Source organism: Parasteatoda tepidariorum, chromosome 3 (genome assembly GCF_982258835.1).
Source record: "Parasteatoda tepidariorum strain Cologne lab strain chromosome 3, Ptep-v5.0, whole genome shotgun sequence".
Taxonomy (NCBI): Eukaryota; Metazoa; Arthropoda; class Arachnida; order Araneae; family Theridiidae; genus Parasteatoda; species Parasteatoda tepidariorum.
Window position 1 is genome coordinate 20,432,882 of NC_141757.1, and position 12,612 is coordinate 20,445,493.

Here is a 12,612-nt window from a genome sequence, read left to right on the forward strand (position 1 = left end):
AACTGTGAACCGTTGCCAACGAATATAGAATGTTTCACGTAAGAAGATTCATATTTTTGACAGGCTAGAATTACTCTAATTAGAATAGAAAGAACAGTTGATAACGTAAACAAATGTCACGTTTCAACAGCCAATCAGGATAACCAATAATACACTGACGTCACTTGCAGGTATCTAATTCTACTATATTTTCGGATATTTTCATCTTAACGATAAAGCTTAGTCGCCTTTGAAATATGCAAACAGACGGCTTAAAATTTAAATGTCGCAGAAAATTATGAATGAATAAGGAAAAGTAATTTATTTATATACATATATATTTTTTATTTGGCAAGTTTACTATTTGCCTCAAATAAGATCAGAAATGGAGAGTTAAATCAACCCAAGCTTTTGTTTGCCTTATATTTTTTGGTTTTCGCAGATGAATGTTTTAAGTACTATGTGTGAGTATAAAAGGGAGATTTTGTTTCAAAGGCAAAATGATACTCAAAATTTTATTTCTCAAATTTATCTTCCAAAACATGTGAGGAGAATCATTGTATGTTCGACACAAATAAGAGTGTAATGTTTTATTCCGTGCAAATAATCATATTCCGTTCAGAAAAATTAATTTCTTCGCCTAGTTACCTAAATTTATAACGTATTGTCGTAATTTTTTTTTTTAAATACCTTTTTTTTTAAAAATCTACTTTTATTTTGAATTATTATTATTTTCTTTTTATTTACTTATTACTTTTTCAAAAAATTTCAAATCCTACTTTTCGTTTTCTTAAACAAGGCTATGCTGGATCTAATTTATCAGGTGTATTTATTTATCGTCAACTGAAGTAACTGTTAAAATGTAATGGAAGACTTTTATTTATTTCTATGCTCAGGCTTTTCTAATGAGCTTACATTTTCCTATTTATCAATAGTTATAATTTATATAACGTATATATATTATTTGTAACCGGTTCAATTTGCTTGTAAAAGTTTTGTACGTCTGTAAAGTTTTGAATTTTGAACTTTTTGGCACAAATTAAAAAAAAAAAAATTAAAGCGTCTGACGTAAGAGACCATAGGCATAATTTTAAGAAATCTCCTTTTAAAAAAATCGTCTGCTCGTTTATTTTAAACTTAATCGTTTGCAGTTTTCATATAACTGTAACTTGATCATGGAATATAATTTTTACATGTGAGACGCTCTTACTTGACTTATATAATAATTTCGAAACAGCTCTTTATTACTATTCTGTAAAACAATCAAAAGTTTTATTTCATTCATACATATGCTGACTATAAAAATATTTAATTTGTATGATATTGAATGTTCTTGAAGTCATTGAATAATCAGGTAATATTGGTTTTACTTTGATTCGTTCCTAAGCCTAATTTAAATGTAAAGAACATGAATACTTTTGATGTGAAAGTCTTTGAAATTTAAAGATCTTAAGACAGTTTTATTTCTCAATTTGTTTATTTTTTGGTGATTGTGAAAAAAGTATTTGGTAATTGAAATTTAAACCTTTTAATTTTATTCTCATCAGCAGAATGATCCTACGCGGTTTTTCTTTGTAAAAGGATATATCTGAAATAAACCATTCATAATTTCTTAAATGGCGTATAATAAATTTTTGTGTTTGGTTTGTGATTAAATAAGAATTAGAATTATTTCGGTAAATTTTATTTCTGAATATTTTTTTTTTGTAGTAGTAGTGAATTACGGCTTAACCAGAAAGAAATACGTTTGATAGTTGAAATATTTGAGCTCTTAATATTTACTTTTTGATTTAAGTGTAATAGAATAAAATAAGACTATTTTTAGAAGTTTCATAAAAATTTTTTAATTAAAACTTTTTTAATTAAAATTTGAAGAGCAATTTCTTTCTGTTGAAAAAAAAATCTAGTTGAGTTTTATTTTTTTGTACTATTAAATCTTTGTGAAATTGTCTTATTCATTTATTAATGCCCAAATGCTAAATAAATTTTCTGATAGTATTAAGTATGGTATTTCTAATAACACTATTCTTTATTTGGGGAATCTTTGGTTTCAAGTGTCTTTTAACTTTGTTTCAACTTTTCTTTTTTATATATAGATTAGAAAAGGTTTTTAATAATACTGATTAATGTTAAAAATTTCAATACCAAAATTTCGGAAAAATTCTTTTTTGCTTATAGACGATGTTCTTAATAGCTACAATAGTTCTTTGTTTAATGCAACTTAACTTTTTTAATAGAATAACCTCTGTTTGGGTGCATTAAAAAAGTAGTGCAGATTTTGAAGCATCGAATCCTTCAAACTTTTGAGTTTGATTCGTTTTTTATAATTGGTTAAACTTCATTAACTTCATTTTTCATAAACTTCAGTTTTTTTTGCTTAAAAATGGAAGTACATTTTCTTTCTATTTATAATAAACTGGGATAACTATTCTAGTTTCGCTTATTCAGTTACATTATCATTTGAAATGTAGTTTAATAGTTGCAACAGTAGTAAATGAACTTAATCATGGTATATAATTTAAATGGCTGTGAACTGCATAGAAACGTTTAATGATTTTTCTAATTTATTAGTTAAATAAATTTTTTTTAAATTTGTAAATATATTTACGAGTTTTAATATTAATTAATAGGGACTTTAAAATTTATATCCTTTAACAAATAATATTTTTTTCTTTCTCTTCCTATCTTTTACCTTATATCATTAACAATCATGATAAATATGTAATTGTTATAATAGGTTTTAGTAAATATAAGATTGAATATGAAGAGTTTGGGTAATATAATGATGAGTCATGTTTTCAAACTGTTTAAGAAAGCAATTTTTGGTTAAAAAGACCACGATTTTTATGCAGGCCATAAAATATTTCAGTGCATTGGGCTATTATTTTGTAGAAATTTTGGCAATTTGTAAAATATTTATCTGAAAATAATACGAAAAAATAATTTAATAAAGATGACACCCATAGAAAAAAAAGCGACTTATCACTACGTTGTTCTAAGGCCTTTGTATCTGATTTTAATCTGATTACCTTATATTAATCTCATTCGATGCGGCTAATTGATTTTTTGAGCTAATTCAGTTTTAATTCCTTTTCATAAGTTTTATTTTTAGTACATTAATACAGTTTTTTTTTATTCCCAAGTACATGAGCAGCCAGGATTCAAAATCTGTTAACTTTTATTTCAATGGAACGTGGAAAATACGAAAAATGTGAGAAAAACAACCGTTTTAAACAGCCATTAACAGGGATTTACTTAAAAATTATTTCAACTCACTTAATTTTTTATTGTTATTTTACTTATTACTTTATTTTTATTTTACTTATTACTCTATCAAAGTAACAAACAGTGAAATAAGAGTAGAATAAAATTGCAGCTTAGAAAAATTTTGGACAATTATAGACTTTTAAACTTTTCTCTTCTTAAAAAAGGAGCAAACAAGTTTCTCAACTGAACAAAATCACGCATTAGAAATATTTACTTTTACTTTTAATTTTGACTTAATAAAAAAACAACAGTAAAAGTCGTTGTTTATGTTGTTGTCTCATATAAGCCTAGTTTGACTGTAATATTTTTATTTCCATGATAGTTAGAGAATGATCTCTATTGTGCAGTGTAATTTTTTTTGCAGTCAGTTGAAATAGTTACTATTTTCATCGTCAAATAATGTGATACCATTGTTAATTGGGATTTAGGTTATTAGTTACAACAGATTTCGGAACATGTTGATTGTTAAAATCGTAATAGTACTAATGCAAAAAATTTAACAATAAGATGTTAAGATAATAGAGTTAGATAATGTGCTAAATAATAATTTTTTTATATATATCACCAGGGAAATTGAGGATGAATACATTTTTTGCATATTTGATTGTTTTTTCTTTTCTAGAGGGCATTTATTCATGTTTTTTTTCTTCACTTTTTCGATTATTTTCTCTTTCTTAATAATAATTTGTGAATTTTAATGATTTTTTCATTTTTAACGCATTTTTTTTAAACATAAGCTAGTAAGGGTGGCCACCCACTTGAAAAACCTGGAATTGTCAGAGAATTTTTTAAACTGGAAAAAACCTGGAAAAGTCAGGGAAATTTGTATAAAAACCTGAAAAAATCAGGGAATTAGAAAGAAAAGCTAGAAATTTTTTTCTTTAATTTTACTAATTTAAATTTACTAATTTTCTTAAATTATTTTACCATTCGTTATATCCACTTTTATGGACGGAAATTTATCACCCAACAGTTGAAATATCATCAATTTAGTAATACCTGGCATTTGATAATCGTCCGCTAATTTGAAGAATTCCGCGAATCTTAAGATCGTTAATTCTCGGAAGTCCGTGAATTTTTATATTTAATTTGTATTTAATTTATATTCAATTTATGTTATAACGAAATTTTCTCGGAGTTGCACTTAACTGAATTTGAAATTTAGCTACTCGTTAACGAGATATTTATTCCTCCCAAACCATTTTTTTTAGTCTTCTCTAAGATTTCATAAATTTTTTTACTCTGGTTTGTTGGAGGAAAACGTAACTTCGGTTAAACTTCGAGATCACGCAGATTAAAAATAAAACTTCGATAATAACTTGTTATTCCATGAGAATTAATGAACTACTTAGGCAAGCACAAAAGTATTAAATTGATCATCTAAAAAGTAATTCCGAAATGGCAAACATTTGAATGATCGTTCTCTAGAAAAAATGGTGTTTTTTCCATTTTTTAAAAAAAAACTTACATTTTAATGGGTAATAATTATGCCTTAAATTCCGATTTGTAGCAGAAGAATTCTTTAATTAATGTAATATACAATATCAATATAATATGTAATAAATACCCCTTTTCTAATTTGGCTACATTTAAATCGAATTAATTTTTAATATGATATTACGCTATTGAAATTTCGAATCACGTATTTCAGTAATCACTTTTCAACGCTCAAAACATCTATAAATCCGTGTTTTGATCTTTTTTCTTTGGTAGTTAAAGCAATTCTCCTTTCTCATGTTTTTTAAAATACATCGATCATATTACGACACGTAAAATTTGAATTGCGCATTTGAGTAATCACTTTTTGATGCGCTCGATACTTTGCATCGATACCACCGAAAATCAATGCGGTGTTGCGATCGTTTCATTGGCTATTATTGCTACGAATTTTAATATTATTTTTTCTTTAAACCCAAATATTTCTTATACATTATTATTGCGACACGCAAAATTCAATTGATGCATTCTAGTCACTTTTTGACGTTACTATTCTATTGTTTCACAGTTTTTGCTACTGATATCTACGTGTTTTTTTAAATCTCGATATTTTCTTACGATATTATTAGGAAACGAGAAATTCGATTCGTGCATTTGAGCAATTACTTATTGACACGCTTGATTTGCACTAAATCATGCAGCGTTTAAATCGTTTTTTTTTAAAGTTTTTTTCTGTTGTTTTTCACATAATTTTTTTAAAATTCCGATATTATTGTGATACGAAATATTCACATCGCGCACTCACTATTTGATTTCCATTTTTTTTTTCAATTAATTTTTCGGCAGATATCACTACTGATTTTCGAATATTTTTTAAAACCTCGTAATTTTTAATTCAATATTATTTATTACAACACATAAATCTCAAAAAATATATTTGATTAATCTCTTTTTGACGCTTCCCAATTTTATAATTTTATCGTACACATCAACAATCTTTTTCAGTTATTTCATGCTCTTTAATTTTTTTTTCTTTTGATGTGATGACAAAAAGCTAAGTGCGAAAAAAGAGGAATATATAATTTTTGTTTCAATGTCTATATTCTTTTATAAATTGATGAGAAAAAAACTAAATAAAATGTTATTTTTTTCTCTTCAAATGTATGGCTTTACAAGAAGAAACAAAAAATTAAGTACCAAAAACAGAGCAAAAAACTACATATTGAGCTAAAAAATTTAAGATAATTTCTTTTTCTAGCAATCGTAGGTTTGAATACTTTGCTTGCAACAAAATTTGCTCCATAAAAGTAGGATTTTTAAATTTTCTTTATTTTTTACTTTAGTCCGTGGGATGAATCCATTTATTGTTCAAATTTATTCCGAAGCTTTGGGGTATTTTTTTCTCCTTTGACAAAATGTTTTAATATTTCTAAATTTATAAAATTCTTCAAAAATTACTTGGTTATAAATTAACAGCAATAGATTTTATATTGCACTCTTTCTGAAAGCTTTTGAACTCTCATCCAATGAAATTGGTAAATTATTTTTTCTCAGTAAAGCCAACCAATCACAAATTTTCTTACAATCGCTAACTTTTGCTAAATTTCTTACAATCGCTAAATTTCTTCTAACAATAGCTAATTTTTGTCCACAAATCGTTACAATTGTTGCATTGATGCTAATTTACTCAATTTAATTTCAGCATTTTATAGCATTTTTTAATTTAAAAAAACTATAACTATATGTTAACATTTAATGTTACTGTTATGTTTGATTTTTGATTAAAAATTCGAATTGTGTAATAATAATTTTGTCGATAGTTCGTAAATGTCGCCTGCATTTCAGAGATAATATTTCCGAAACTCTACCCTAAAAAGCTGGCAAAAACTTAGGAATGTATGGGAAACATGTTAAAGGATGTCTAAGCATAGAATTTAATTTTTTTAATTTTATTCATATGTGTTTATTAGGAAGAAGGAAAACGAAACTTTCTTTTTTCTACCCTGTACATGCACAGGTTTCTAGTTGCAAAAACAATTAACCAATCTAAATTAAAAAAACAGTGTGGTTGGATTGGAATTGTTTGAATATTTTAATTTCAAATAAGGAAAAAAAAGGAATACAATTTAAAGAATTTTATCTAGTTTTTTCTATAGAGTATGCAACAAGAAATTCGACAATTTTTCTTTTTCAACATTCATTCTTAAATACTGAATATCTCTTAAATAATATTGTTATTTTAAAACAAACAACATTATTTAAACATTTGACTTTAGATATTGGTTTAAAGAAAATATGACCAATGAATTTTATGAAGAGCATTGTCTGGATGAAATACAGTGTAAAATGGGTCTATATTGAAATGAAAATAAATATATATAAAAATTTATTGATGTATACTCCCAGCAATTATTTTCTTTTGTTTAATGAAAATATGTTAAACAATGATTATCCAAGGTTCTTTGAGTCACTCTGTGTTTACCAGTTGGTACACTTTGTGCAAAAACTACTTAAAGTAACACATTAAAACATTTTTTATTCAATAAAAACAATATATTCTACAAGCTAAACATATTATTTTCTCCATATCTATTTTAATTTTTAAAAATTAATATTATACGAAAACAGGAAATGTTAAAAAAATAAAAAACAAAATCTTGCTAAGTTGTTGAAATAAATTTAGTCTATGTTTCAAGAAAATATATTAAAATAATAACATTTTAAATAAAATACTTTATAATATTGATACTTTTCTCGTACCCGTCCCATATTTTAGGAGAAAAAAAAATACGCTGACCAGGAAATTTTAAGATTTTTACCTGGAAAACCTGGAAAAAGCAGGGAAATTTGAAACCTGATTTGAGTGGCCACCCTGTTAGTAAAAATTTTCACTGAATCTTGTTATTCTAAAATTCCTCCAAAAACAGGTGTTGATGTTGAAAAGAGTTCTTCAAAGTATGAAAAATTTGTGTTTGAACAATAGGCAATCATTCAATTGAAGAATATTAAAAACAATTTTATAAAACCGTGCAATTCTGATGTTCCTGCAAATCATAATTGAAAAGTTATTAATTCGTATTTAATTCTTTCTAAGGTATTTATTTTTATTTTCTTTTATTTATAAATTACGTATTTATAAATTACGTATTTTTATTTAATTATTATCTTTTCTTTTACTAAATTTATAAATACAGGTTATTATTTATAATTTTTTTAATGAAAAAGTTGATATAAAGCATGTTTCCGAAAGTTTTTAAGAGTGTTATTTTTCTTTTAAAGGTCTGCCATTTTGATGATTTTTAAAGGATTGTTTTGCATTTCGTAAATAATTTTTTTTAAGAATTTTTTGGTCATTAAAATAGTAGTCCTGTGTTTTATCTCTGAATTGCATAAAAATTTCACTATCTACATTTACTTATTGCGACATGTTTTATTTATTACTGGAAAGTTTTTACATTTATTATTGAATAATTTTGTGAGAAAGTGGTGAGATTTCTCAGTTGGGAGTTCGTTTAATTTAGTTGAATGGCGTTTCAGTCAATATTGATTAATAATTATTATAGTTTTTTGATAATAATGAATAATTGTCATATTTTTGTTTCTCTTTATGTTTCAAGAAAGCTCGGAATATTTATGAAACATTGAACAATGATTTAAGAGTAGTTTTTTTTAAAAATAAAATAAATAAATGTTTGATTTACAAGGAGGAACACAAGACAATAAGTCTAAAAAGCGCTTTAGTGCTGATTTTATTTCAATTTCAACTTCAAAAATCTTTTTAAAGTCAGATTGAAAATTTCTTTTATTTTAGCTGTGGGAATCTTATGAAATTAGGTAAAATAAATAGGACTGAAATCACAATAAAAATAAATTCACACTACTTATATTATTCTTTATAAACAAGCATGCATATTAAAAAATAAAAAGTTGAATAAAATATTGTATCATCAGAATCTATTGACAAGATCTATTAGAGAATTAGAATAATCAGAATCGCTTGATTAACTTATAATAAAGAGAATTAGAACCGACAATACAGTGGTCCGTGTATCACTTTATTGATAAATTAAACCTCACCAGCACATCAGGAAATATAATCTCACAAACACATATATCACATCTGTAATTTATTCCCTTGGCTCTCTAAGAAAACTACAGTTGTATTTTTTTCCCGACAAATAATGGAAAAACTACAGTACAGTTCCTTTTTATTATTATTTTATTTCTGCCATTTTATTATTATTTTTTATTATTATTTCTTCCTGGTTGGTGAACATCTTTCTTGACTACGTGGAGTGAGAATATGAATAAGCTTTCTCTTTCTAAATCAAGTGAAGATTGGCGCTAAAAGTAAAAATCGTAAAATTCTTTCCTCCTAGTCTATAAATCATCATTCTAGGAAGCTACCTTTGCTGTAGTTAGAAGATTATTTCCTTATATTTTTATTATTAGTTTTTTTTTCTTCGCCAACTTCTATTCTTGAACAAATAATATTTTGGTTTAAAGTATCTTGAAAGAAAATCAGCTAATTTGTTTATATGCACTAATGAAACAGTTTTTATGTTTTCCCCTTTTTCTTCAAAAAAAAGAAAGAATTTATTCATTTTTTTTAACATAAGAGTGCAGTCCAAAAACTCATAAACTTCTCTTTATGTATCAAGGCTATAAATCCTCCTCTTCCCTGGAACAAAGCAAGGAGGATAACTTGACTAGCTACTCTGAAGGCTAGAGCAACTACTGAAGCAAAAAACGATTAATTGACGCTTGCTTATTTTCCATCACCTCTTACCATATACATCAAAAGTAAAATGATAGTCGTATTTGCGAGTTATAATAAAACATCACTCGTCTGGGTCAAAAAGAGTTTTTTTCGTGAGAGACCCACAGCATTCTATTAATAAATATTTTAGTGAAATGATAACGGCAAAACGATGAAAAATCTTCAACATTTTATTTCCTAACAGCAATAGATGGCAATGATATCAAATATGATTACTTAATTCAGTCCATCGCATTTCATAATATATACCTTGATTTTTTTTATTTTTTTTTAATAATTTTCATTTACATATATATTAAATATTTTCTCGTGTAAAATATAAACTCGTAAAATTCTGCAAAATGTGTAATGATTACTGATAAAATGCCCAAAGAAGAAGGAACAGACAATTTATGATACTATGGGGGGTGTTAGGAGGCGATATAGGAGGCAATCATCATTTAGTAATACAATTGAATAATACCGCACAATCCACTCGGTGCGAAAACTGGAGTAGCATTCCACTGTACACCTGTTTCCACACGTTTTCCTTCCCTTGATATGAGCACAGTGTCCACCTGTAACGTTTCCAAAATAGAAACATAGGTTATAAGCTCATATCCAAAACGAAGTCTCTTTCAACATCGGCAGTATGAATCTTCGTTATTTTTTTTTCCTTCTCCAAAATAGATAAATTTTTAACTCGTTGGACAACTTGTTTTTTTTTTTATTATTTAATATATGTTTTGCAGAGAACGGAAACGTAAATATATATATTTATATATAAGTATTTATATATACCCCCTTTCACTCTCACCTCATATAACATTTTTATTATATATATAAGCATCTGTGTTCGCTGAAAAAACACCTATTTTTTCCTTTTTATTAAGTGGCAGCCATCCAGTGGCCTTGAAGCACCAGACTACGTACGAGCTATTTTTGAGTGTGGTTAAGGTCTCCTCCTACTCCCAAAGTGTTCCAAGAAGATGAAGAGCGGAAGATATCTCACTCACACAACGCGATGGCTGACCCCACGCATTAACAAAGAAAGGCCGGCCGCCGTGTATTTATTAAGTTGGTTCTTGTCCCCCGAAGGGGTTGACGGGGGGCCTGTTTTATATTATTTTGTATTTTTAATAATAAGTCTCTCTCTCCACCCAGCCTCCTGGATTACGCCTCAGAATGAAGCGACGAGCTTCGTCGTACACGAAGATGAGGAGGGAAAATGGCAGGGCTGGAAGCCACCAGTAGAGCCTGCATAAAAGAGTAGAAAACAGAATTAATACAGTTACAAAACCAAGCACAAAAATGACTTTAAAAGAAAAGTAGTTTTTTTTTATTGGATGTTAAACCGTGTGCTAACGCTATAAACGAAATTTAAGTCCATTTCGAAGAGAACGGGGTAATTTCGATTTTATTTAGGTTTGTAAAAAATGTATCGCTGTACAGTATAAATGTAAGCAAAATTTAAAGCACAATAATTGCATATTGTTTTAAAAGTATGGATTTTCTTATCAGTTGTAACATACGTGACTAATTATCCGATTGGACTACTCATTTTAACCGTACTGTTGTAAGATATGGCAAAAAAATATCCCAATTTTTCAAAACGCAGTGAGAGTTATTTTGTATTTTATACTATATTTTTCAACCGTCGTTGAGCAGCCGACCCAATTCTTGGGTTTACGACTACTAATGTTCAACACAGTAGCCTTGTAATTTTGAATTTTCCTGAAGACAAGGAAACTCTTGGATCAGTACCCCCAGAGGTATGATTTGTTATGGGAACATGGAGGACTTTGAGACTCGACAATTTTAACGTGCATCAGTCACCATTTACTACACGGGTAGTCTTCGGCCGGCGGGGATCGAGATCACGACCTCTTGGACATGAGCCCAGTGCCCTACCAACCTGATTGTCCCGGCCTACTATTTTGTATTTGTGAAGAAAAAAAAAACGTGCCGAATGGTTGTTATCACTTCGATTCTTTATATTAAAAATTATTTCCACAAATTGGTCCCGGAGTCTTAAAAACACATTTTTGAAACTAGGTTTATATTTAGTTATTAAATCCACAAAACTTGCCATATCAGTGTGATTACAAAGATTTAAATCATTTGATTTGGTAATACTTCTTTTAGAAGAACTGTTGGATACATCGTTCATGTTAAAGAACACTAAATTGAATGCTGGTATCTTTTACTGTACTTTAATATGTGAAGTTAGAAATTTATAAATTAATATTATATTCTTAGAAAATGTTTATTTTTACAAACTTTAACAGTAACTGGAGCGAAACAATTTTTTTTTTCATAGTTCGAGTTACAACCATCGTTGTAGATCAGAAAACAAAGCAAGACATTTTTTTTTCACTCATTATTGCTTTTATTATCTACTGATTTATAATTATTATCTGATGTTAAAATATATTATTACATTCTCAAAACTATCGAATTTTTGAATTTTTTTCAAAAAATTTTGCGCTTTTTCATATTAAAATTTTTTTAAAAGAAATTTAATATATAAATATAAATATATATATAAATTGTTTTGTACGTTCAAGTGCAGTTATCTACAGTTAATAATAAACATTGACCATAAACATTAATTTACCATAAACATTGAAACTCAATTTCATGAAATGCAGAGACATGCCATGTATGCTATTATTTTTAAAATTATGACTAAATAAATTTTTTGTACTAAAACTAAGGAATAAAGTTTTAATTTCATTTAAGGAAACAATAAAGAGTATCATATTAAATAAATTATATTTATTATAAATAGTTAAGTCACGCTAACTTTCTTAAGCTGTCGTGTCTGTCACAATTCTTTCTCATGTGTGTCACGCTAGTAAACATTTTTTAAAAAAGTACTTTTAAATTTTATTTTTTCATGTCTTGGAACTTTTTTTGTAAAACTAGTTTTGTTTTGTAAAACTAAATTATATGCCATTTTCCGTATCCATGTCACGTCATATTTTTATATTATTAATTAAGATGCTTATTTACCTGAAGGATATGTTTTGCATTATTTTCAATTGAGATGTGTATAATACGCTGCACAACGGAATTTGAGAAGATACCTTAATATTTAGTCTCTAAAATTAGGCAAAAAAAAGTTGTCTGTTACCAATAAAATTGACCTGATAAAAAATCAGAAATAA

General features: G+C 27.1%; 1 protein-coding gene and 1 long non-coding RNA gene across 5 annotated transcripts in view; one reads left to right on the forward strand and one right to left on the reverse strand.

Moving 5' to 3' along the window:
- Positions 1-1,196: 1,196 nt before the first annotated feature.
- The window catches only part of LOC147813464 (uncharacterized), a 34,559-nt gene continuing 23,143 nt past the window's right edge, over positions 1,197-12,612 (forward strand). The window contains exon 1 of the long non-coding RNA XR_015432444.1: positions 1,197-1,333. This is a non-coding gene — a long non-coding RNA (uncharacterized LOC147813464). The remainder of the gene's footprint in view (positions 1,334-12,612) is intronic.
- The window catches only part of LOC107439305 (sodium/potassium-transporting ATPase subunit alpha), a 121,781-nt gene continuing 117,966 nt past the window's right edge, over positions 8,798-12,612 (reverse strand). For all 4 annotated transcript variants that reach the window (XM_016051861.4, XM_016051862.4, XM_071177037.2 and 1 more), the window contains one exon: positions 8,798-10,699. In XM_016051861.4, coding sequence (XP_015907347.1) covers positions 10,579-10,699 — 121 coding nt within the window. In that variant the 3' untranslated portion in view covers positions 8,798-10,578. The remainder of the gene's footprint in view (positions 10,700-12,612) is intronic.